Source organism: Rhinolophus sinicus, chromosome 3, assembly GCF_057876585.1.
Source record: "Rhinolophus sinicus isolate RSI-liver-muscle chromosome 3, RSI-T2T, whole genome shotgun sequence".
Classification (NCBI taxonomy): domain Eukaryota; kingdom Metazoa; phylum Chordata; class Mammalia; order Chiroptera; family Rhinolophidae; genus Rhinolophus; species Rhinolophus sinicus.
The window spans coordinates 201,252,326-201,277,967 of NC_142503.1; the positions used below are offsets into that span (position 1 = coordinate 201,252,326).

The 25,642-nt window shown below is 64.3% G+C and overlaps 1 protein-coding gene across 2 annotated transcripts; it reads right to left on the reverse strand.

Annotated features, from left to right (window-relative positions):
- Positions 1-1,306: 1,306 nt before the first annotated feature.
- AKT1 (AKT serine/threonine kinase 1) lies at positions 1,307-23,703 on the reverse strand. 2 transcript variants are annotated; one of them, XM_074326798.2, is made up of 14 exons: positions 23,465-23,703; positions 20,799-20,934; positions 10,263-10,391; positions 7,725-7,836; positions 7,400-7,547; positions 6,912-7,043; positions 6,774-6,839; positions 5,716-5,784; positions 5,494-5,619; positions 5,296-5,424; positions 5,003-5,217; positions 4,592-4,679; positions 2,480-2,582; positions 1,307-2,245 (listed from the first exon to the last, which is right to left on the reverse strand). In XM_074326798.2, the coding sequence occupies exons 2-14, from the start codon at positions 20,842-20,844 to the stop codon at positions 2,166-2,168; spliced, it is 1,443 nt and encodes a 480-aa protein (XP_074182899.1). In that variant the 5' UTR covers positions 20,845-20,934; positions 23,465-23,703; the 3' UTR covers positions 1,307-2,165. The 2 variants fall into 2 exon arrangements, with proteins under 2 accessions (XP_074182899.1, XP_088653690.1); XM_088797564.1 differs by lacking the exon at positions 23,465-23,703 and adding an exon at positions 21,571-21,643.
- Between the last annotated feature and the right edge of the window lie 1,939 nt (positions 23,704-25,642).

The following is a 25,642-nucleotide window of genomic DNA, read 5'->3' on the forward strand; positions in this document are numbered from 1 at the left end:
CGTTATGTACTGATCACCTCCCTCTATCCCCAGAACCCCTGTCATCCCGCACGTGGGAACCTCTGCGCCCATTAACACTAAGCCCCCATCCCCCCCTCCCCCAGCCCTGGCGCTACCATCTGCTTCCTGTCTCTGTGGACCCCGCTCCTCGCTCCTCGAGGGACCTCAGGTGAATGGATCACAGACTTGGTCCCTGTGTGTCTGCCTTATTTCACTAGGCGTATGTCCTCAAGGTCCATCCGTGTCATAGCAGGTGTCAAGGTGTCCGTACTCTTTAAGGCTGAGTGACGTCCCAGTGTGTAGGTGGACCAGTTGGCTTACCCATCATCCATTGTGATGGCTTCCCATCTTGGCTCTGGTGACGCGTGCCGCTGTGAGTGTGGCGGCATATGTCTTTGGGACCCTTCTAGTTCTTTGGGGGATATGCCCAGAAGTGGATTGCTGGGTCACAGGGTCGTTCTATTTTTAACCTCTCAAGGGACCACAGTGTCGTCTGCCAGGCTGCACCGTTTACTTTCCCAACAGTGCGCAGGGCCCATCTGATGCACGATTTAATGTGTGTGAAACCTGGATGTCTCTTCCATCCGAAGCATCGTGTGTGCGTTTGTGGTTTAGAAAAAAAGCTGTGTACATTGCCACTGGTGTGATATAATTCACACCCTGTCAAAACTGGGGCGATAGGGGGACTCAGAGGATGGGGCTGCTTTATATACGCCCCCAGACCTGGACTGTCCCCACCCCATGCTCCTCAGGGCGCCCCTCACAAAAGGGGTGCGGTGGGGGCCGCCCCGTATGTCCAGGCTCCCTGGCATCCGCCACACCTGCGGGTGGGGCTTGCTTGAGGGACGAGGAAGTGAGGTTCTTGCTGGGCGGGGCCCCCACCCACGCGTTACTTGCTGCGCTGCTGACTCCCCTCCGGGCCACTAGGTGGCGCCCGCAGCACATCCTGCTGGGCTGCTTCACTGGGGGCGCCCTCCTCCCCACTGTCCAAGGTTGCTGTGTGACCTCCAGCACGCCGCTCTCAGGTCTCCTCGGGTCGCAGTGGCCTGGCTGTGGCCCAGGTCGTGCCCTTGGCCAGCTCTGGGCCCTGTGAGGTCCTTCCTGGTGGTTAGGTGGCCATGCAGCCTGGGTGGTGTCCTCAGGGTCATGGGGCTGGGTGAAGTCGGTACCGACAGGGACAGCCAGGGCACCCTGCTTGGGCAGCTCCTAGGGGACCTAGGGGAGGGAGACCTTCCCTTGGAGGCTGTCCTCGGGCTTCAGGGCCCAAAGGACAGGGTGCTCCCCAAGAGCAAAACAAGCCACAAAGTTGAAAAGCCATTTTTATTGAAGAATTTGGAGGGAAAGTCTCATATTATAATAGTAAAAATACTAAAGTTGAATGTAAAAAAAAAACGCCATGGTGCAGCGCAGTGTGCGGAGGACGCAGGAGCGCCGGGCAGGGGCTGGCGCGCTGGGGAGAGTGAAGCTTGTATAAAGGTCAAGTGCTACTGGGGAAGCCATCAAGGTGAGACATCCCAAGGGAAAGAAGGGGAGGGAAGGAGGGGCTTTCTTCTCTAAGATGAACCCCCCCCCCAAATGCACAGCAAGATTTCAACTGCTCCCTCTCCAGGGTTGAACCCCCGCCCCGCCTGCCCCAGGCCCCATCTCGGGCCACGGGGGCTGGGGCTGCTGCATGCCCCCACCCGACAGAGAAGGGACCAGGCCAGCAGGCCTCGCCCGGGCTGCTTCTGGTGCCTCCGGGCTGGGCCAAGAAGGTGATGGCCAGGGACAGCTGGCGAGAGGGATCGAGGGGCCATGGGCGGGGCCCACCCGGACCCCCAATTGCACGTGGCTGCAGGAGTCCTCAACGTCTCCTCCGTGAATCTCATCGTTCTGAAGTCCGAGACCTTTTCTGGAGAACTGGATGAAATAAATTAAGAAAAACCGCAGGACAACCTTCCTCCCAATTGCCGGCCGGCTGGGAAGCCGCCGCCTCGAAGACGCACAGCCCTGCCTGTGGCACCAGATGTCCCCAGATGTCCTCAGCCGTGCTGAGGAGGGCGTGGTTCCTCCAAAGGCAGCCAGTGAGGAAAACGTTAAATACAGATGGTCCATGCAGGCTTCCTCCTGGTCCATGAGGAGTGTGGCCGTCCACGTTGCGCCCACCAGCACAGCGGGGCTGGCCCTCAGGCCGTGCCGCTGGCCGAGTAGGAGAACTGGGGGAAGTGGGGCCTCCGCTCGCTGTCCACGCACTCCATGTTGTCGTCTGCAGGCGGGAGACTCAGCTCAGACCCCAGGCCAGGCGTCGGGGCTCGCCTCCCGGACCCCACATCTGCACCCAGTGAGCCCAAGCCCCAGTGCTGGGAGCAGGGACAGCCACCCTGACCACCATTCTCCACAGGGGACCTTTCCGAGGAAAGGTGAGCACCACAGGCCTCAGTGAGGGCAGCCTGAGTTCTCCTGTCTGGAGAGGGGCAGTCAGCGGGAGGTGGCCCCTCACCTTGGTCAGGTGGCGTGATGGTGATCATCTGGGCCGTGAACTCCTCGTCAAAATACCTGGTGTCTGTCTCCGACGTGACCTGGGGCTTGAAGGGCGGACAGAGCTGCGGGGTGGGACAGGAAGTTATAGGCTGGCTCTGCATGGCCCAGGACACCACGCCCCAGCCACCCGCTGGGGGCTGAGCACAGCCCCACATTCCCACGGCTGTCTCCAGGTGGTCCAAGCCATCACCCACCCACAAAGCTCTGAAAAGGAGACCGGCTGGGGAGGGCGGTGGTCTGGGCCCTTGTCACAGCTCAGCAGGACCCCCATACCCCCAGGCAGGAGACAATGAACCCATCTCTTTCCTCTGGCTTTCTTGGTGACGAAAAGGGCAACATGGAACGAGGTGTATGGGGCGGGCTCCCCACTCCCCCAGCAGATGCCATTTACACTCCTTCCTGACCAGATTGCTGGGGGCTTCCACTGGGCTCGTTCATGATGGACAGTCACATCCCACTGTCCCTCGACCCACCTGGCTGGTGCAGCAGGCCCATGGGGCAGCCGTGCCTCCCACAGGCCCAGGGAGCAGAGGCCAATGCCAGTCACCTGGAGGGCAGGGCTCCGGGCCTGCGACACAGCCCTGGGAGAGGCCCAAGGAGCAGTAGGCCACTGCCCACGCCCAGGACCCACCCACGCCAGCCCCAGCCAAGTGCCCTGGAGCACCAGAGGAACTGCTCTGTCCACGCTCTGCCAAACCCACAGGGCTCCTGGGGTCTCCGTGCCCATATTCCCACCCAGGAGATGAGGATGGGGACTCTGGGGCCTTGCCCTTCAGAGTGCTCATCTGGGGGACAGGAAGGAGGTGAGTCCTGAGTGTGGGGTCCATCCAGCCCCGTTCACGGCTCAAGGACAACCATTTGGCCCGGCTGAGTCTGGCTGCAGAGAGGACTCATGACACAGGACACCCAGGACCTGAGGGTAACTGGAAAGGGATGTGCATACGGGAAGACTGTGCTGTCGGTGAGCACCCCCAAAATTCTGCAGACCCTGGCCTAGGGCTGCCCCTCCTGAGCTAGGGGGTCTTCGGTTGAGGCTGGGCAGGAGTCAAACCCTCGCAGGGCAGGGCCAGGCCTCAGGGCTGGCCACCAGGACACGTGCTGAGCAGGGAGTAGGGGTGGGAGTGGGGGTAGGGGTGGGGGGACTCCCAGGGAGGACAGAGGCCTAGCCAGCCATGTGTGGCCTGCGACAGGCCTGCAGGACGGGTGGGCTGGAAACCAGGCAGATGCGTGCTTGGTGATGGCGCGCAGCACACCCAGGTACCTGGGCCAGGGCACAGGGTTGTGTGTGGGAAGCAGCTGCCTCCCTCCTGGGAGGTGTCCCTCCCGAGGTAGAGCAGGTGGTGTCCCGTTCCCGCACACCCGGACAGCAGGCCTGGGCTCTCCCTGGGAGCACGAGAGACTGAGGGCAGGGGCAGTGCCCTGACTGCACCTCTGGCCTTCAGCGCACAGCACTAGGAGGGAGACCTGGTGCCCAAACCTGATGGGGTGTGGCTCACGGGAGTCCACACGCACGCAGCTCCTCCGGCAGCAGGGACCCTGCACCGCGTTCAGGAGGGAACAAGCCGTGCAGAGCCTCTGAGCCCCAGGGCTGTGAGCGGGTAGATGTGAGTGCAGGGGTGGAAGGGAGTGTGCATCTGTGAGTGTGGGTGTGAGTACATGGGTGTGTGTGTGTGTGCGCATGCGTGGGAGTGTGGGGGTGAGTGGGTGTGTGTGTGCATGGTTGGGTATGTATGTGGGTGGGTGTGCACAGGTGTTGAGGGAGTGCATGTTTGGGTGTGCAGCAGTGTTTGTGCAGGTGTGACTGGGTATGTGTATGAACAGGTGTGCGGGTGTGAATGCATGGGTGGGTGGGTGAACAGGTGCGCGGGTGTGAGTGGGTGGGCGGGTGTGCGGGTGTGAGTGGGTGTGCGGGTGTGAGTGGGGGGCAGGTGTGCGGGTGTATGTGGGTGTGTGTGTGCGCATGCGTGGGTGCGGGTGAGTGGGGGGCGGGTGTGCGGGTGTGAGTACGTGGGTGTGTGTGTGCGCATGCGTGGGTGCGGGTGTGAGTGGGGGGCAGGCCCCGCCCGCGCACCTTCTTCTCGTACACGTCCTGCCACGCGATGCTGGCAAAGAAGCGGTGCTGCATGATCTCCTTGGCGTCCTCGGGGCCCCCGCCCAGCCTGCGGAGGACACGGGACAAAGTCACACTGCTGCCACCTGCCCAGCCAGGGCTCAGGCCATCCCCCAGGGCCCTCCCCCACTGGGTGCAGCTGGGCTGCCAGACAGGTCGCAGTGCGGTCCTGGGCAGTGCAGGGATGTGTGTCCCGGGCGGTGGGGACACACAGCTCCCTGGCTAAGCCCCAGCCGCCGCAGAATGCTGGGTGGGCAGGAGCCGCTGGCAGCAGTGCTGTCCCGTCAGCCCAGCCGGCTCAGCCCCTCTGCCTGGGCCAGTCCTGCTTAAGGACATCACACACAGCCGCCAGGGCTGCCCCAGGACGCTCACCGCTGCTTGGGGTCCTTCTTGAGCAGCCCCGAGAGCAGGGCCTTGGCCTCAGGGCTGAGCGAGCGCGGGAAGCGAATCTCCTCCATGAGGATGAGCTCGAACAGCTTCTCGTGGTCCTGGTTGTAGAAGGGCAGCCGGCCGCACAGCATCTCGTACATGACCACGCCCAGTCCCCACCAGTCCACGGCGCGGCCGTAGTCATTGTCCTCCAGCACCTGGGGGCGGGGCACGGGTCACAGGCGGCGGGGACACGGGGCTGGGGCGGGGCCCGCAGGGGCACGCGGCAGGCGCACCTCGGGGGCCAGGTACTCGGGGGTCCCGCAGAAGGTCTTCATGGTGGCACCGTCCTTGATGCCCTCCTTGCAGAGCCCGAAGTCGGTGATCTTGATGTGTCCGTCCTTGTCCAGCATGAGGTTCTCCAGCTGTGGGAGGGGCCTCAGGTCAACGCCCACCCCCACCCCTCAGACCCCGCCCCCACCCGGCAGGCGCACCTTGAGGTCACGGTAAACCACGTTCTTCTCCGAGTGCAAGTAGTCCAGGGCCGACACGATCTCCGCCCCATAGAAGCGCGCCCGGTCCTCGGGGAACACCCGCTCCCGCGACAAGTGGAAGAAGAGCTGCAGGACGGGAGGCTGAGCGGCGGCCCGGGAACCCCCCCGCCCCAGTGTCCCGCGCTGGGAGGGTCCGCGTGCCGGCCCGCCAGGCAGCCCTACCTCACCACCGTTGGCGTACTCCATGACGAAGCACAGGCGGTCGTGGGTCTGGAAGGAGTATTTCAGGGCCTGCGAGGGACACAGGGCTGGGACAGCGGCCCTCCAGCTGGGCAGGGACGCGATGCTGCCCTAGGGGCCAGGCTCGGAGGACCAGCAACGTGGGGTGTGGGGCAAGTCTCTGAACGGCAGGAGCATCTAGAAGCTGGCAAGTTCGGTGAACTCGGGGGCTCCCCGGACAAGGCAGTGGGCAGCACCTCGATGACCCCACGAGGGGAGGACATGACCTCCATGCAGAGCTGCCCCACCACCTCCCCACAGGCAGCCTTGCTTTAAAAAGGCAGGCGGATACGAGAGTCTCACCCACAAATGCTGCCCCTGGATCTAGTCGAGCAGCTGGAGCTGAGCCCGGGTCACAGAAAATGCAGACAAGGGAGAAGCTCAGCACCGTGCCGAGCAGAAGGGACAGGCCCTGGGGGGGTCCTGGGCAGGGGCGGGGTCCCCACGCCATGCGGTTGACTGTGGCCCTGCAAGACCCCGGAGGCTGGCCCCGCCACCCAGGACCCGAGTCCTGACCCCTAGGAGAGTGGGGGCCCTTTGCTGACCAGCTTGCCCATGCCTTCGAGGAGCTGGCCGAGCCTGGCAAACCAACTTCTAGCTAATTCCCTGTTATTCCCAAAGGCTAAGGATTTTGCACACACTCCTCCTGGGCCAAGTCCCCAGGAACAGGGACCCTCCCTGGCTTGAGCCCCACAGGGAACGATCTGGAAGATTGTGGGCAGAAGGGCAGGCACGGGTACTGGGGGGCTGCCTAGGGCTCAGAGCAGAGAGAAACCCCAGATCACCTGCCCCTTTTGCACAGGGGTCAGCAAGCATGGCCCACCAGCCCTGCATCAGGCACCTCCACCCTGCCCACCACTGCCGGAGTGCTGGAGCCCAGGACACCCCGTTTCCGTCCTAGATACGGGCTGGTGAGTGTCCACCTGATCCGGTGCCTGGCTCCTGCAAGCACACTGGCCAAGTTCTGCCCAGAGGCCCAGGTGACCGCAGAGACCACTCACCGTCAGGAAGGGGTGCCGGGAGTTCTGGAGGACGCGGTTCTCTGTGAGCGTGTGTGCCACCTCATCCTGGAAGACAGGCTGAGTGAGCCCCTGCCCACCCCCGGCGCCGTGCCCCGCCCGTGCCGGCCCTGCACCGACCTTGGCCACAATGACCTCCTTCTTTAGGATCTTCATGGCGTAGTAGCGGCCTGTGGCCTTCTCCTTCACCAGGATGACCTTCCCAAACGTGCCCTTGCCCAGCAGCTTCAGGTACTCAAACTCGTTCATGGTCTGCAGGGGTAGGGGCCAGGTCAGGGGGCAGAGGGTGATGGGCCCAGGGCTACCACGACCAACCTTGGGCTGACACAGGTGGGGCCAGGGCAGCTGGGAGTCCACAGGTCACGGGACAATGTGGGGCTATGTACCCCAAGTCAGCACTGGGCTTTGGGACACGGTGGGAGTGACAGCGCCCAGGCCTTCTGAAACCCCAGCGTCCGTGCCTTCCTTCTGACACGGGCTTCTGATGGTCAGACTGCTGTCCACCGGGAAGGAGCCCAGGAGGGAGATGGAGGGGGTCCCAGGGCACCGAGACCAGCCCGCGGGGACCCGTGAGTGCTGTGCCTCTGAGGAGGTGGGACGGGCCTCACCACGCGGTGCTTGGGCTTGGCCAGGGACACCTCCATTTCCTCGGCCCCTGAGTTGTCACTGGGCGAGCCTGATCGGAAGTCCATCATCTCCTCTTCCTGCCTCTTGAGCCCGTCGGCCACCGTCTGGATGGCGGTCGTCCACTCCTCCCTGCAGAGTGCTCAGGTGAGGCCACAGCCCCAGAAGGCTGCCTGGGCTGGCCACAGCCACTTAGGAGCTGGGACCCTGGGGACACTGAGACCCAGGCCCCACCCCAGAGCCTGGGAGCACTGGAGAGCGAGGGTGCCATGAGCAGAGGGCACAGCACATGCCCGCATACCCCCATACCGTTCCTCGGGCGTCTCCACGTGGAAGGTGCGCTCGATGACCGTGGTCCATTGCAGGCAGCGGATGATGAAGGTGTTGGGCCGGGGCCGCTCCGTCTTCATCAGCTGGCATTCTGGGAGGGGGGGCGGCAGGTGAGCGCCGTGGGCGTGCCCCAGACCCCACCCACCGCGTCCTGGAAAGCCCTACCCCCTCCTCTCTCCATGTCTCAGTTTCCCTCATAAAATGGGGTTGGGACCCCATTCCCGCTCAGACACTGGTCTGGAGACACCCCAGCAGGTGTCGGCTGGGTGAGGCCAACCTCCTACCGCTCCTTTAGTCTCTGAGCCCCCACTGTATGCCAAGCCATGGCCCTCGACTCGCCAGAGGGTCTCGGGAAGGGCTGGTGGGGTAGGGGCCTCGTGGGAAAGCAGCTCCCCCACTATTTCCCCAACCAAGCTGCCAGCCCCCCGCCTCTCACAGGGCTGATCCCGGGTGGAGGCCGCCTGGCCTGGAGGCGGCTGGAGCACGTGGCCCACCCCACTGATGCCAGCCCTGCCACTGGGGGAGCTGGGAGTCTGGGCTGCACAGGAGTATAGGGGTTGTCAGGCCTGGGAGTACACACACTCGAGCGCACACACACCCTGAGCACACACATCGGGATTACACACACCCTGAGCACACACTCCTGGAGTGTGCATACCTGCTGCCAAGGAACTGGGAATGCGCCAGGCCCGGAGAGGGGCGTGCATTAGTGTGGGGGCCACTGAGGGCTCCTAGGCTGGATTCTGGCCCAGCCTGTGAGGCGGGAGGGGGCAGTGGGGCCAGCGAAGGGGCTCTGACATCCCAGTGTCTGGCCCCAGCAACGGGAAGGGCACCCCGCCAGGCTCAGCCAAGCACGGGGAGCTGTCTGCCAGGCCTGGGCTGGCCATGTGGGAGGGTGGCCTGTGTCAACATGGGGTAGGGGCAGGCCAGCCTCCTAGGTCCCTGCACACCCACTTCCCGCTTCTGCAACCCAAACGCCGACACCCATTCCAGGGCCTAGCGTCTCATCCCGACCCCTGGCCGCAGGCCCCGGCAGCACCACCTCCCCGTCTGGCACAGCTCTGTCCTTTGGCGGTGCCAGCAGCCTAGGGCTGCTTTCAAGGCCCCGTGCCCCCCACACACACACACCGCTCAGACAGCCCCTGGCCGTCCCATGTGCCTCCTCAGTCCCATGCGCTCGGCCTGGGGAGCACTCCCAAGGGGTCTCACCCCCAGCAAGGCAGCCCCCACCAGGGCCAAGCTTCCTTCTGGAGCCCTGGAGCTCCCAGGCCAGCCAAGGCCTGAACAGCCGCCAGGATGCCAGGATGGGGGTGTCTGCCTCCCTGGCTCCTCCTCACTTGGGGCCCCTACTCTACCAGTTGCTTTGCAGAGGCATGAGGAGCAGGGGTGGGGGGCCAGAGCTCACAAGAGCCGCTCCCCATAAGCCCCTCTGCCTGGGGCCTTGGGTGGCAGCAGCTGCGTTCCGCCCACCTCCAGAGGCCTTCAGTGAGCGCATTGGCAATGCCCCGGCAGGGCAGCCACAGTGCCAGGATGGCCCTACCTCTACAGGAGTCCTTCCCCGTCAGCCTGGGCACAGCCCAGCTGTGCTACATCCTCCTGAGACCCTGGACCAGAACCTGGGGTCTGGCGAGGTATGGGGCTGAATGGCAGAGGGCAGAGCTGGCCCAAGGGTAGGGACATCAGAAGGAAACAGGGGTGGAGCCCGGACCCCCCATGGGGGGTACGGCACCCAGTACTGCAGACAGCAGCTCAGGATAGACCTGGGGCTCAGCTGAGCTGGTCACTCACCCACCCACCGGCCTGTCACGGGCCAGCCCCCAGGCAGAGCACGGGACAGGGCCCATCTCCCCGCCTGCCTGGCCTGCCAGCCCCATGGGGAGGGTCATGCCTGTCGTCCTCACAGGTAGACAATGAGGATACAGCAGCACATAGTTTAGAAAAAGTGCCAGTTTACCCAGCTTTGTGAGATGCCCCAGGCCAACCATGCCCCCTTGCCCGTCCCTCAGGTGGGACAGCCCCCACCTCAGCTAATGGCAAAACAAACGTACCACCATAGGGCCCATGGCCTCTGAGAATTCCAGGGGACAGCCACAGGCTCTTCTTGGGAGTTTCGAAGGTCCCAGACACTGGGTGCCCTTGTGTACTCTATTCCTGTCTCCCTACCCAGGGGCTGGCAGAGAGGCCCTGGAGGGCTCCCTCTCACCCCTGCTGGAGGGGCCCCTGGTTTTGGCTGCCCCACGCTGGGCTGTCCCCCATTGGCCAGGCCTTCTGGTCCCAGAGCAAGAGCGCCCCAGAACAACTCCAGGGTAGTCAGCCTTGGGACTCAGCACAGAGACCCCCACCAAACAGAGCTGGCTGCTAACCTGTCCCCAAGGTGACTCGGAGCCAGCACTGCCCAGGCTGGTTCCTGGCAGCTGCCGGCCCCAGGCAAAGAGGCCCAGAAGACCTCAGCGTGGTTCCTGCCGCCCTGCCGCCCAGCCAGTGCTCCCGTCCCCACACGGCCCTGCAGGCACTTACGCGCCACCGAGAAGTTGTTGAGGGGTGACTCGCGCTGCTCCACGTCCTGCGGCCGCTCCTTGTAGCCGATGAAGGTGCCGTCATTCTTGAGCAGAAAGTACCGGGGCCGCCAGGTTTTGATGTACTCCCCTGGGGACACAGTACCATGAGGGGCTGTGCTGCTACGCCATGTCTCCACCCCACACAAGCCCCCAACAGCTGCGCCCAGGACACCCAAATGTGCGACCACTACCACCTCCCACGGGGGTGGGCAGGGTGGGAGGGATGGCGGGGCTCACCCCGCGAAAGCACCCACCTCTGATGAAAAGCCCACCTCCACCTGTGTTGGAAAGTGGCCAGGCGGGCACCTGGACAAGGGGGGAAGGGCACAACTGACGGGAGTCTGGCCCAATCCGGGGGGCCCACCTAGAGGAGGTGGCACCAAGCCAGCGTGTCCCCAGCAGGTACCAGCTACAGCCACCCACTCAGGGCTTCAAAGCCAAGAGCTGTCCCCAGCCAGATATTGGCCGAAACAGTTACTGGGATAACAATGGCAGGTGGGCAGCTCACCATGGCTGACCCCTGGCTGAGGATGGAGCCTGGCATCCAGTGGTGAGGGCAGCACCACACTCAGTGGGACTCCTGGGCTTGCCCACCTGCAGCACGTCCCCGGGCTGGGCACTCGGGCCAGAGCCCTCACCGTCAGTGTGACAACAGAGCACCATCATGGGTACCACGGTGAAGCCAGGCCTGGGGGCAGCCATGTGGTCCTCAGGCCGAGACCAGCCACCCTGGACCCCAGCATCCCACCCACAGGTCACCCAGGTCCACGGCAAAGTTTCCCCCAAAGTTTTGCGACATCAGCCATAAACAGGCATTCACAAGGGAACTGAGCAGATGTCCTCTGTGATATTCGAGTGACTGTCATTTTTCATACTGACACCCAGAAAAAATGTTTCATTTACATTTTGCCGAGCAAGGAGTTTGAACAACAGCAGAGAACTTACTAATGAGGCAGCCCTTCCTCACAGGAGCTATTGGGCAGTGTCAGGGAGGGAGTGGGGTCGCTGACTCGGGGCCAAGCTGAGGCCTGGACAGGACCAAAGAGCCCGCAGGACCCTTCTAACCCAATGCCCTTGGGTGTGGCCTCTGAGGCCCTGCCCCCACTGCTGTGACCCAGGGCCACTGGGGAGATGGGGGCTCCAGCCACTCCCAGCACTCTTCCCAGGGAGTTCACCCACAGGCTGCGTCCCCAGCTCCAGGTGGGGTCACCACCTGGCCCAGACACCACAGGCCCAGGAAGGACTGAGCAGCGGCTAGTCACCTGCTCCCACCCCAGCAGCACTGAGCATTTAGCGGGCGTTCATCCAGTTCCACCCTCCAGGCCCCTGGGGATGGGCGGCTGGGAAGGCTGCAGTCCAGCCACCCTCAGGCGTACGCTGGCTCCTGCCCTGGCCTGGGACGGCCCCACCAGCCTCCTAGGTTCCCCTTCCCTGCCTGTGCAGCGGGTGGGCGCCAGCAGAGCCAGCTCCAGGGGCATGCCAGCCGCCCGCCGCTTGCTCCCACCCGCCTGCGCGCCAGTCTGGAGCTGTCGGACCCTGATGGAGTACCTCCCATCCCGCCAGCTGCCGCTCCCCAGGACGCTAACTGAGCGAGGAGAGTGATGAGCGCCTCACCATGCAGCCCCCAAAATCCATCTTGATGCACCAACTGCCGCCGGCCCCCCAGTGCCGCGCCCTGCGTGTGCAGTCGGCACACTGTGCCTGCACTAGGTGGGACCTGCACACCAGACTGGGCCTGTTTCCCCACTGTGAGTTAGGGGGTACGAGAGCTGCTGGGCACCCAGAACACACCCAGCCATGTGACCCTGCACTTGCCTTCCACCAGCTTGCACCCCACAAGCCCACTTCCAGGGTTGGGAAGGTTCTAGAATCCAGAACTGGGGGGCCCAAGGGAGCAACATTCGCTAGAAGAGGCTAAGGTCAGAGGGGCCGGGGTCACCCGCGCTGCCCCTGCCTACAGCCCCCAGGGCTGAGCCCCAGAGCCAGGAATGGGGGCCTAGCTTGGCTGCTCACCGCTGGCAGCTCAGCAGGAAGGAGCCGGAGCCCTGGGGAGGCCAGGGCCAAGGGTCCCAGACATACAGACCCCTTTCTTCAGTGTCTCGGATGCTCCCGCCTACAAAGGTCCAGCCAGGCAGTCCCTCAGGGGCCATCAGCCGCACCAGCTGCAGCCTGAGCCGTGGCCTGTGTCTGAATGAGTCCAGCCCAGACAGGATGCCTGGCAGGCATCGGGCCAGACAGACAGGGGCCCTAGGGCCCCACGGACTCCCAGGGCTGGAGGTGGCCACCCGTGCCCAGCCACCACCATCCTCTCAGCCACAGGATGCCTGTGGGCAGGCACCTGCCCTGAAGTCCTGATGGGCAGGGGACAGACACATCAGCAGTGCTGGCCATGGGAGCCTTCACTCCAGGCACAGACATAGGCAGATGACAAAAGAGAAACTCGTCTACCCTCAGGGCACTGCTCCCTAAACAGGGTCCCCACTGCTCCCCCAGGACCAGACATCCACCCACAACCAGGTTGATTCCCCAGCAGTGGGCACTCGGAACTGGCTGGCACCAGGCCCAGGGCATGTCTCCTCCCTGCCTGCCACTCACACCCGACGCTCAGCCCTGGATGCCAGAGGGCCCCCCAGTCCTGCCCCGTGCAAACACTCCAAGGCCTTGGAAAGCACTGGGGCTCCGGTGCTCACCCCACCCTGAGGGACCACCAGCACCCGCCAGCAAGCAGGCAAGCCAGGTGAAAACTCAGTGGTGCCCCCTTGGGGTTCTCAGAACCCCGACTTGGGCTGAGGTGCGGAGGGGCCCGCACTGCCCTTCTGAAACCTCCTCCCAGCCAGGCACCAGGGAAGGGGCTGTGCCCCCTGCACCTCAACCTCCAGGCCAGCACACCCACAATGAGGGCTCCAGGTCCCAGGAGGCAGCTGGGTGGGGTGGGGGAGCACGGGCTTAGCCAGGCTCCTGTGTCCAGACTAGGGCTCTCCCGCCCAGGGCCCCTCAGCTCGCAGCCCTCTCAGCATCCCCCAGTGCCCTTAACCAGGGGTCCCTTCCATTGTCCTGATCATCCTAGGAGCCAGCGCAACCCCAATAAGGGGCTGCAGGACCCCCAAAGGCAGGAGACTCCTGGCTGGCAGCCTGGACCTGCCACAGCCCTCATCACCTAATAGGCCACCTAGCCAGGGCTTGGGGGCAAGACAAACCGGGCAGAGGCCAAGGGTTCGTCACCACACCTCCCAGCCACGTGTCCCAGGCACCCAGGCAGCAGACTTAGGGGACGTGGGCAGCTTGGGCTCAGTCCTGCCATGCTGCCAGGAGTCTCGGCCCCTCCCGTGCCCAGCACATGGCACCTGGGCCACAGCCACCGGCCACCACGCCCTGAGCTCCGTGAGCATTCTCCCCAAGTCCCCAGTTCTCGGGGAAACTGCTGGATAAACACTTTGCCGCAGCAGTGGTGGCGGTGGCAGGCGGTGGCTGGCAGGGCGCCAGGCGGCACCGAGCTGTTTCTCCACAGCAAAGCGAGCCCCAGCAGGCCTGGGGAGCGCCGCCAGCTGACAGCAGCGGCCACCGCACACTCCCTGCCGACGACACATCCATCGCACCGACAGCTGCCCGGCGCCCATTTACCTTCCCCAGCACAGCGAGCAAATGGCCCTGCTGACGGCGGCCCATCCATCGTCGCCCACCAGGCAGCAGCACGGGTCACCTCGAGGGGCCTCTGCCTGGGCCAGGCATGGTCCCTGTCCCACCAACAGGGTCAGGGGAAGGGGGGGCCGCACGCCCTCCCCAGCACAGCCCAGGTCTGTGGGTATAAATCCAAGGACAGCACTCGCGGGTTCCTCGTGGGGGCCAAGCAGAGGACTGATGCTTTCTGACACAGCATCGAGTCCCCGGACCTTCCCCCGACCCATGGTGGATCCTTACACCCACCAGCTCCCTGGGGAAACTGAGGCTCAAGTGAGGGAACTCTCAAGGTCACAGAGAGGCAGGTGGTGACCAGGGACCCAGGCCCTGATGCCCAGGCTGGGCTCGCTCCTTGACACAAACAACCCTTCACAGGTCTTCGGTTCTGCCGTCACGCAGGCCGGGCCCCAAGGCCACAGCCCAGTGTCAACTTAGGGGGAACAGGCATGTGTGGGGAAGGTAGGAGGGAGGGCCGAGTCAGGGGCACAGAGCACAGTGGGTGAGCTGGGGGGCCGCTCTCCTTCCTGCTGCCCCAGATGGCACCCGGATCTGGGCCTCAGGACAACCTCCCCTTCCAACCACCCCCAGCTGGAGCACGTCTGCCTGGACACCCCACCCATTGGCTGTCTCCCCCAAACCCTACCTGTTCCTCAGGTGCCACACGTCACCACCCCCCTGCAGGCCAGAAAAAGAGGGCACCCTTGGCCCCACCCTGCTGCTGCTGCATCCTGGGTACCCCCAGTCCTGCCCGCCGGCTCCGTCCGCACAGCCTCCGCCCTGGTCCAGTGGCCTCTGGCCTGTGCCCACAGCCTTACGCTGAGTCTCCTGCGCCAGAGCCCAACAGCCCTCACCCAGGTCACCGCCTATGTGGAGACCCTCTCGGGCCACAGCCCCAGTGTCCAGGTGCCACCTGCTGTGCCCACTGGCTGTGCCGCCAGCCGCTCTCCCTGCACCAGCCCCATGGGTTTGTCTGGCCTCCCTAGGTGGGCTATGCGGGCACTCTCCCCACAGCCCATGCCTCAGTGCCATCCTATCAAGCCAGCCTCTGGGTCACCTGCCCTCCCCACCGGATGTGTGCCAGGCCTCACTACGGTGGGGTTCGGGGGTGCTGGGTTTCAAAGACCTGGGCTGGGACTGGGGTTCAGGGGCAGCCACAGCTACACCTCCCTCTGAAGGGTGTCCTGGGGGGTCGGGAGAGGCAGGGGGAACCCTGAGCCTGCCAGTCCCCCAGGTTCCCCATCTGCTAGACTCTTAGATCACAGGCCCCAGGAAAGGGGACTCCTGAGAGCCCCAATCCTGGCCCAGGCTGTCAGGTGGCCCCTGCCCGAGGCCACATAACACAGACTTGGGGTTTTCAGAATGTCCCTAGGGACATGCCTGTCACTCCTGTGCCAAGAAAGGCGCTGGGTTTCCGGGCAGGACAAGGAGAGAGTAGGGGGCGCACAGGAGCAAACGGCGCAGCTCCCCTAAGGACAGCCCTGAGGAGGACAGGCTCCACCCAGGGCTCTGGCTGCCGTGAGCACCTGCGGCCAGGACAGCGACATGTGCGAGTCCCACGGGTGGCGGCCCCACCCACAGCCCCTCTCTGCAAACACTCAGAAGCGGGAAGCCAAGCCCCTGCGTCTAAGTGGCCCCAGCCTCTCCTGCTGGGGCAAAGGGCTCCAGGCACTGTCGGGGGCGTGGGCCTTAAGCCTCAATACCCCCAGGAGAAAGCACGGGTGGGGGTGCAGACATGCCAGCCATGGGATGTGCCCTCCAGAAGGGGCCTCCGCCCCACAGCCGCCCTCTCTCATTTATTTCTGCCCTAACCCGGAGCCACGTGGTGGGGGGATGTGCTCTCAGCCCCTCCTGTGACCTGGTGGAGGCTGTGTCCTCCAAGCCCCCAGCCCTGTCATCTCACATCCCTGTCCTTGCCCCCCACACATCTCGCCCAGCCTCAGGCTCACCATATGCCCTCCACCATGTCTGCTGCCCCCATGCCCCAGCCCGAGAGGGGCGTCAGCCCTCACCAGCACAGGCCCTGGTGACCTGCCCGAGTGGGTCTCCCAGGGGCACGGGGCTCCCATCAAAGGCACCTCAGTGTCCTGGGACCCCCACCACCAACAGGGACCACCAGCTGAGGCCTCTGGGCAGACGGGACCCCCGGGAGATGAGTGGGGGGGCTGCAGTCCTGGGGCCCAGCTGGGCATTCTACCCAGAGCCCCCAGAGGTGGTAGCAGCGGCACCAAAGAACCCCCCACACCAACCCCAACACGTCTGAACTACAGGCTGTTATTTCGTGTGTTAGAGCTGCTTTAGGGCAGAAAGGAAGTGAGAGGGGCTGAGTGGGGGCACGCCGCTCCCGGGAGCTGGCCAAGGGCTCGCCCTGACCAGGCCGAGCCCAGCCCAGAGCTCCAGGGCTCTCTGCCAACCTTTCTAGGGCCCGGTCTGGGTTGGGGGGCCTTGTGGTGGGGCCACCGGGCAGGGCCTAGGCCGGGCATGGTGACTGGGCAGGGGCAGTGGCCTCTGCCCACTATGGGGTGGCCCTGGGGAGCGGGCAGAGAGACAGCCGCCAGATTCAGTTACAGGATGGCCCTCGGGGAGGGTGCTGGCCCCAAGCCTGGCCGGGTGTGCCCAGGCAAAGGGGACGCCAGCCGCGACAGAGCCAGCTCCCTGCCCTCACCCTCCCACGGCACTTCTAGGAACAGACCTGATGCAACCCAGCCAGGGCTCCCGAGAGCTGAAAGTGGCGGCATCTGGGCACGGGGCTCAGGACGATGCCACCCATACCCCTCTCATTCCAGGCCTCAGTTTCCCTTCTGCACAACACGCATTGTGCTACCCAGGGAGGCTGGGGTATCAACAAAGGCTGTCCCAGGGCCCCAGGCCCTCCCCTCTGTGACCCCCATCAAGTCCGGCCCAGTGCAGGGCAGCTGTGTCCAGAGAGCGCCCAGCAACCAAGAAGAAGGCTGGAGCGCTGCCCACTTGGGACCACCAGGCAAGGGCCCAGGGACCAGGGCTGGGCAGGCAGCGACCCCTCACCCCCGGCGCAAGGCCCAAGCTTCCTCTTTTGTTGTTTGTTTTGAAGGGAGAACTCAACACAGTCACAAAACAGGAAACAGCCCCACATCGCTAGCCCGGCCTCGGCCACAGCCACATGCATGGCCTCACGCCACGGCCAGGAGCCCAGGACCGCGCCGGAGGAACAGGTGCCTGCCCTCCCAGGCACTGCCCCTGCTGCCACCCTCGGGGGCAGTCCTGGACGCAGGGCATTGCACGAGCTGCAGAGCCCACAAACAAACTGCTGGGACCAAAGCCATAGCCACAGGCGTGCAACCTGGATGAGATCTAGGGCTGCCCTTTGCCTGAGAGCAGGGAAACTGAGGTGCAGGAGGGGCACAGGGCGAGGGAAGCAGGCTCCCTTCCCCAGCTTCCCGCTGAGCCCTTCCCTGCAGGGCACATCCATGTGACACCGAGTAGCCCTGTGGGGCCTCCACAGCAGTTTGCGCTCACAAATGGGTTACACAGGCACCCACAGGCTGCATCCCCTGGGGTCTGCTCAGCAAAGCCACTGCCTCCTCCAAAGGGGGCCAGGCTGCACACTCCACGCTCCCCATAGGGACCCCAGGGCCAGAGTTGGGGTGGGGTCATGCCAGCAATGTGCAACCACACTGTCCCCATGTCGGAGCCACATGAGGGCTGCAGGGAATACCCACAACTGCAGGAGCCATGGCCCCAGCAGCCCGCGTCCCACTTGAACAGACACTGGGGACCTAGTCAGCAAGGGTGGCAAGGGCCTCCCCTTTCTGGGCCTGGAGCTGGGGGAGGGTCTGGGCCAGGAACAGGTTCAGGGTGGGTGCACAGCAAGGCCTGAGACACACCAGAACCCGCTGAGCTGTGGACACAGCTCACCCGCCCCCGTGCAGCTCCTGGGGTGGAATTCACCCAGGGCTCGGATACACCTCCTACACAAACATGGCACAGACACCCACATACCGCACAGGTGCCACTTCCAGGCAGGTCCCAGGGCCAGGGGAACCCCGCTTGCTGGACCATTGCCTGCTGAGGACAGCCAGGCCTTCTGCTGTGCTGGGTCCCTCCCGGCCAGCAGTCAGCCTGCATGAGCCCAGGTAGGTACCCACTCCGTCCCAGGCCCAACCTGCTCTCAAGAGCCCACAGCCCCTTCCTTCACCCTGTGCCCCTTCATCTCGCTGCCCTCCTCCCCTTTCCTAGCCCACCTGGTCCGGCCGGCCTGTCCATGGCCTGGGGACACAGCACTGGCTCTGCCAGAGCAGCTCTCCATGAACTGGGCTGTAGCCTAGGCACTGCCAGCCCATCAGGCACAGGGAAAGTGGGCAGAGATGGCAGCCTCCGGGAGGACCGCAAAACAGCTGCCCAGACTCGGGCCTACAGACTTAGCTCAGAGCACACAGCCTGAGGACAAAACCGGAGGCCACAGCCAGGAGCCAGAGGAGGAAGACGTGACAGGGAAGCTTGGGGCAGCTTCTCGGAGAGTGGCAGGGAGGTGGGACCTTCGGGAATGGCTGGGTGAGACAAGGAAACGTGGTGAGGGCCCCCTGCTGCCAGGCATGAGCAGTTTTCCAGCCCTCACCTCCTGTCTGCTGAGTGCACGGGGACCTGCCGCTGTACGCAAAGCAAGGATGTCACCCTGACACTCCCCCACCAGCCCCAAATCAGGAGTGCTCCTGATTCCTCCCAACAGCTAACCCAAAACCACCCATTTCCCCGCGCCGTGACCTGTGTCCCTCACCGTCACCCCAAAGTCCAGCACACAGGAAGAGCCCAAACATTTGTGGCGAAGAGCAGACTAGTGAAAGGATGGACGCAAGGTCGGCAGAGGACATGACAGTGGCATTTGTGGGGGAGGCAGCGGGCCGGGGGCAGTCAAACACGTCTGCAGCACAGGGGCGGGCCCCAGGAATGGGGAGTTGGGGGAATGAGGGGCACCCATGAGGACAGGCCTTCCTTGGTAAGCAGGGACGGGCAAGCCAGGTGGGACATGGTGCCCGGGCCGGAGCACGACACCCACCTGCACAAGCCACATCCCCTCCTGGGCTATGCAAGGAGCACCCCTGCCCCACCCCCACCACCCCACAGCACACACTGCCTGGGCTGGGGACAGAGGAGGAAGAGCAGACACGGTGGGGGCACAGGACCCTTTCTCCTGGCCTAGAGGCTGGGGAGCCTGGCTGCAGCCCGACTTTGGCCCCCCACAAACCACACTCTGTACTCCTCCAGGCCTTCCCGACACCCCCCCCCCCTTTTTATAGATGAGAACACCAAGGCCCAAGGAGCTCAACGGACTTGCCCTTTGCAGAGGGACCCATGACAGGGCACTCAAATCAAGTCCAAAGCCAGCTCTCTGGTCGCCCGCCCCTTCAGAAGGCACATACCCTGACTGACAACTTCAGCTCACCCAGGCATCGCAGGGCATTCTGGGTCAGTCCTTCGTCTAACATTCAGTCAACAAATGTTTGCCAAGGTTAAGAGGTCCTGGTCCCAGGTGGGAGACCGTGTCCTTGTGTGGCTGCCAGGCGCAGAGGAGAGGAACAAGGGCCAGGGTGGGCGGTGGGGCGGGAGCTGGACCTGACTGGGGGCGGGGCAGGGGTGCTCCAGCACAGGAAGTGGGAAGGGGGGGGGCAAGGAGAGGGTAGGCACTGGGGGAGGGGGTGCAGGAGGCCTGGGGGAAGCCAGGGCTCCCATGACCACAAGCCCCTGCAGCCGCCTCGCCTCCGTCAAGGCCCAGTGCAGTCCTCCCTACAGCTGCCAGACTGAGCTCTAAAAACACACAACTGACCACATCCTCGATCCCCTGCTTCGAGCTCTCTGCAGCCCCCATCTCATCTCCACCACTCCTCTGCCTCCCACCCCAGCTCCTGCAGCTTCCCTGTTCGTCTGGGGAACTCCTATGCATCCCACAAAACCCAGCTCCTGACACCCGCTTTTGCCACACCTCCCTGTCTGCTCCATCTGTCTCTGAGGTTCCCTCTCTCAACAGCCTGTGGGATCCTGGGGTGGGGAGGGGGACGCCCACACACCATCTGTGGGAGGGTGAGTGTGAGAGGTGGCTGGAAGTCTGGCGAGCATGGGGTCACCAGAACTTTGGGAGGGAACAGGTCTGGAAAAAGAGGAAGTGAGGGGGATAGCTGACCAATCCCTGTCCTGGGCAGGAGGGAGTGACTCGCCCAGGGCACCTGGAGGAAAGGCCTGTCCATCCCCCCACTGCCTGTCCCTGAGCAACAGAGGGTGGGGGCAGGGCTGGAAGGTGAAGGGCCAAAGCCTCAGTCCCCCTCCCAACAGCTCCTGCCCGAGCCCCTCCCTGGGCACAGGGCTGCGTGAGTGAGGAGCGGGCCCGCTGGGCGGGCATCAGGGTCAGCCAGTTCCAACACAAACATGTCCCACAGCCCAGGCCCAGCAGCCCTGCCCTGCCCTCAGGAGCCCTCAGGCAGTGCCCTGGGCCACCAGTGAGCTAGGCCTTGGACCAGCCCCAGCGCCCTTGCTGCCTTCCAGGAAAGTGGGGAGGGAGGCAGCAGCAGTTCTCCCTGCCAACCAGGCCCAGCCAGCCGGTCACTCTACCGCCAGCCAGACAGGCTACAGGCCGGGCCTCGGGCCCCATGTCCCCACCCAGGGGGACCCACAAGGCCAGGCCCTGCACACCGTGGGACACACTGGGCCCTGGAGGCTCACCTGGGCAGGTCTGGGAGCCCCAGGGAGGCCCCTCCCATCCAGCAGGCCACCAAAGCACCTGCCCCTGAAGGAGGCCTGTGGGCCAGCTCAGGCCGCCCCGGCTCCAGGTCCCGCCCCCAGGGGCACTGACCTCTTTTGTGCAGCCAGCCCTCTTTCACGATGGCCACGTCGGTCATGCTGTGCGCTGCTACGGGCCAAGGCGGCCCAGGCGTCACTCACACTCCTCTCAGTAGGGTCTCCCTGAGCCCAGCCAGCACCCACAGCCTCTGGAAGAAGCAAAGGGAAGTGTGAGGCTGTGTCTCGCTTAGGGGCCACTCCTCCGACCTGGTGATGAGCCCAGGAGGCTCGCCCCACCTGGGGCCTCAGCCTGGGTGCACCTTCCCGTGTGGCCTGCTCCCCTCAGCCCTGAGTCACTGCTGCCCCTCACTTTCTTCCCACCACGACACCTAATAAAAGGCCCTCACAGCTCCGTCCCTCACCCAGCCCATTCCCACTTCCCCTGGCTTTTGTACAAATCACTCCATCCCCAAAAGGCCCTCCCAGTGTATCCCAGCCTCCCTAACCAGCCGACCCAGCAGGCCACCTCCTGCAGGCAGCTCGACTGCTTCAGCGCACACCACTCAACCTCCCCAAGCTGCTGGTGAGGGCGCCCCATTCTCCATCCAGTCTTCCCACCCACAGGCGGGGGCCCCAGGGCAGGGCACAGGCTCCTCCTCCCTGCCCCAGACTGGGAGAGACATTCAAACAGGAAGAAGGCAGCACCAGAAGTATGGACGGCTGGCGTACATGGGAGCCCAGAGCCCTCCAGGGTGACCTGAACCCCTCCCCCGGCCCTTCCTAAACGACAGTGCCCCTGCGGGCCTCAATCTGGTTCATTCATTCAGCCAGTGTAGACCAGATACCTCTGGTTTGCCAGGCTCAGCACTGGGCGCTGGGGACAAAGGGGTTCAGACAGGCCCATCTATAAGGAGTACCCAGTCCAGGGTGGTTACAGGTCTGTAATTAGAGCATCCAAGAGGCAGTCAATGGAGGGCGCTGTACAAACACAGCGGTCCTGGCACCCGCCCGCAATGGCCCACCAGTGGCCCTCTCTCAAGTAGACACTTTGGCCATTCATCTTGCATGACCCTCCCCATGGCTCCCCTGCTGGATAAACTCCTACACATCCCTCAAAACCCAGTGCTCACATCACCCATTCTGGGCATCCCAGTATTCTGCTACTCTCCAAATGGGTAATCGGAGGGCAGGCCCAAGAGACTCCACTCTGGGACACCCGGGCCAGGTAGGGAGCCCTGAGAACCACTGGAATGGATCCCAATATGGGTCTTCCCACAGCCACGAAGATGGTCTCCCACAGACCACCTCACCAGCCTCCTGAGGCAGGGGCTGGGCACCCAGAGAAGGTTGCTTTGCATTGATGGTCTGCGGCTAAATTTAGGAGGGTGGTTAGACCCCACTCACTGCCTGTGTGTGATGCCAGGACAGGGATGACACACTTTGCCTAAGAAAGAAAGTGCCGATGTGCTCAGCAGGCCCATGGACAGCAGCGGGAAGATATGACGGTGTGAGAATAGGGCTCTGAGCCCCAGCATAGTGGGCACTGGGGGCTCTGGTAACACTGAGTGGGCGTGGCCTGGAGGCAGAGGGCAGGACTCCAAGGCCTCTGGATGTCCCCCTACCCTACCCCCACCCAGGCCCAAGAAGGGCCTGCTGCTGATAGAGTCAGACAGCTGTCGAGAGCCCATGTGTAAAAATACATCTGTACACACACACACACACACACACACACACACACACAGCCCAACACCCAGGCTGCTTCTCTGCACAGGACTGGCGGGACCAAGGGGACCTGTGTCCTGCTGCCCGGTACTGAGTGCCTTCACCAGACACTACGCGACTGTTGTCATTACCAAAGCCACAACTTCTTAAAAAGTAGTCTGTGCTCTGAAATGAAACTCTCCTTCTGCCTCCCAACATTGGTTTGTAAACTGTATGTTTCAGCTGTGGGGGGGCAGGGAACCAAGCTGCAGGGCCTTCACTCCAACCAGGGGCTCAGAGCAGTCAGGGGTGGCCTAGAGGCAGGCCAGGGGCCCAGGAGTGAAGGAAGAGGCCCTGTGGCCAGAGATCACAGGCCCATGCCCCCACTCTGTCCACCATGGCAGTACTCTGAAACCAGTCCCACCCACTGAGCTCACCATCGGCCCCCACCCTCCAATCTGGGGCCCAAGCCCTAGCTGCCCTCCAGACCCCAGCCTCTAGGATGGGTGGGCAGCACCTCCACAGCCCACTCAGACCAGGAAGCAGTTTCAGGGCCCAGGAGGGATAGTAGTCCTTTGTGGGCTGGCCTGGGCCCCTCGCCACCAGGGACAACTTTTTGTCTATGGGAAGATGAGGTCTCCTTCCAAGAGCCCACCCACAAACTGGAAGGAGGGCTGGGGCGAGCCTTCTCCTAAGGCCCCTTAGCCTCCTGTGCTCCGGGCAGCGCTGGCCAGGCGCCCAGGGAGCGCCCGGGGAGACCCCGACGCAGAGACGCCCCCGTCCGGGCCCGGCCGCGCCCCTCCAAACCAGCCTGGGCCTCGCCGGCCGGCGGGCCACTTCTCCAAGGTCATGAGGGAGGCCGGGACCGGCGGCCCGCACCCCTAGCCCGCGCCCTCCCCGCCCAGGCCGCGCTCGGCCACTTCCTGCTCCCGCGCCTCCATTCCGGCCGCGCCGCCCGGGCCCCGGCCCGGACGGCCGGGAACAAAGCGGCGGAGCGGGGAGGAAATCCGGGCCCCGGCGGCGGCGGGCGGGACTCACCGGGCGCCGCGTCCGGGCGAGCGCGGGCCTAGCCGGGCCGCGGCCTCCGGCGCGCGCCGCTCCGCATCCCCGCGGGCCGGGCCGGGGGCGGGCTGGGGCGGCGCGGGCCGGCGGCGGGCGCTGTCCGGCGGGCCTCGCGCCGCGGGCCCGGTGCTCGTATGCGGCCGCGGCTCGCGTCCTCCGGTGCCTGCTGAGCGCGCGCTGGGCCGGCCACCGCCGCTCCGTCCCGCCGCCGCCGCCGCCGGCCCGCCCCGTCCCCGCCCCGCGCGCCCCGCCCGGCCGCCCGCCCACATCCGCCTCCGCGGCCCTGCGCCCCCACCCGGGCCCAGAGGGCGGGGGCCGGGGCTGGGCCCGTCCGCCCGCCCAGCGCCCGCCCAGCGCCCGCTGCTCTGCCAGTCCCCGGGCACGCCCTCTCTGGCCTCAGTTTCCCGGCTTGTCCGGTGAGCCGCACTTCTCGGCCTCGCAGTGCGGCGACTGGGACGAATGCGGGCTTCTGTCTCCATGGGATGGGGGTGGGGTGGGCTGTAGGTTAGTTTGATATCAGAATGTGCTGTGCCCCAAGTGGGTAGCACCCTGCTGGGTCCAGGGAGAGAGGCGCCAAGATTGTCCTGAAAGACCCAATCAGAGGTCCCTGCCCCACCGGTGCAGGAGGCTGGGGAGGTCAGGTTGGAGGTGGGCCTGGAAGTATGGGCCATCAGGGACATGCGGACAGAAGAGGGAAAGCCAGGCCCTGGAGAGACAGGGGTTCTGAGCCCTGCCTCCTTGGCAGGGGGCTTCCAGAAACTTCCCCTCCCCCAGAAGGAAGATGCTGACACGTGGCAGCTACAAAGAGGATGGGGACTTCTTCCCACGGTGACAGAGGGAGAAGAGGGCACAGGAACCAGTGGAGGGGCATCCACCTGGCCTGGACTGTCCTCTCTGAGCTGGGAGCAGACACCCAGAGTGGGAGCAGGGTTGGGTGCAGGCTCAAGAGAAAGGTCTTGACAGCAGAGGCCACCCAAGCCCCTCCCTGTTGTCTCAATGGGCCCTGGGCACCCACAGTCCACTGGGGGGCAGCTAAGGGACCAGAGGCAGAGGGGGTCTAGCACCCTCCTCCTACAGATTCCCAGGACACTGCAGACTGTGCCCCACCCCGAGCCCTCACTGGCCCTGGCCCTGGCCTTGGCCCTGGCCCTCCGCGGGAGCCTCAGGTTCCTACGGTTGCCCCTCCTCCCAGCCCTGAGGCCTCCAAGTTGATAGGAATCCTTCTGTGAAATGAAGACCACTGTGAGCTCTCTTCCTGGGGTTGGTATGTTTGTTTCTGCTTTTTATTTTTTTTTTTGGGGGGGGACATTTTTGTTCTTCATCCAAGGTCAGAGTTCAGCCTGGGGTGTATAGACACTTTATCTGGGTCAGAAGCAGGTGCAGCCCAGCTGAACCCCCAGGACAGCGTCTACAGCGGAAACTGGGGCTCTGTCTCAGCCTCTCAGGCTGACTGAAAGAAGGATGCTTCTCAGGGAAGGACTCTCTCCCCTGCTCAGGGGACACCTGCTCCTTAGGGAGGGGCCCCCTGTTCCACACAGCTCCCTTTGGCCCTCGTGTCCCCACCCCAGCACAGTTGTCTCAGTTTTTACTGTGTACCCCCAGGTAGGGCCCTGCCTCCAGGGGCCAAGTGACAGGCCCAGCCAGTCTGTGCTGCTTGGGCCAGATCCCTGACCTAAGGGTACCCCCAGATGTCTGACGTCTCTCCATCGCTCACCCCACAAATCCTCCCGTGGGTGCCTGGGGCCTCCTCTGGGACTGTCCCACCTACACACTGCTCTCCCAGGTGGGGTTTCCATATCCACACCCCATCCTGGACTCAGCAATGCTTTGGAGAAGACAGAAGATGGGAGGAGAATGGTGAGGTGTCAGCGAGTGGCGACTGGGGGACCAGGAAGGTGCCTTCTCATGAAAGACGTGGCGGCTCCCCAGGCTTCTCTCGGGCCTGCTGACCCGCATCTTGACCAGGAGGCTGCGCTGAGGTGGTCCAAAGCCCCTCGTCTCCAGGGGCCTCTCCACATGCTCCGTCCGGAGCTCTGGCGCACAGTGGGTACCCGGGAATCGCTGTGAGCCCCGCACCCACTCCGTCTGTGCAGCACCCAGTCCTGTCTTGGCCTCTGTGTGAGCCTGCCCTGTGACTGGCGTACCCCGTGGGCA

Excerpts from the sequence above, each read along its gene's own strand:
- AKT1 (XM_074326798.2), bottom strand. The coding sequence starts at position 20,844 with ATGACCGACGTGGCCATCGTGAAAGAGGGCTGGCTGCACAAAAGAG. Across the intron at positions 7,837-10,262 it reads CAACAACTTCTCGGTGGCGC|AATGCCAGCTGATGAAGACG; the intron begins GTAAGTGCCTGC and ends CCCCCCTCCCAG. Across the intron at positions 5,785-6,773 it reads CCCGGCACCCCTTCCTGACG|GCCCTGAAATACTCCTTCCA; the intron begins GTGAGTGGTCTC and ends TGTCCCTCGCAG.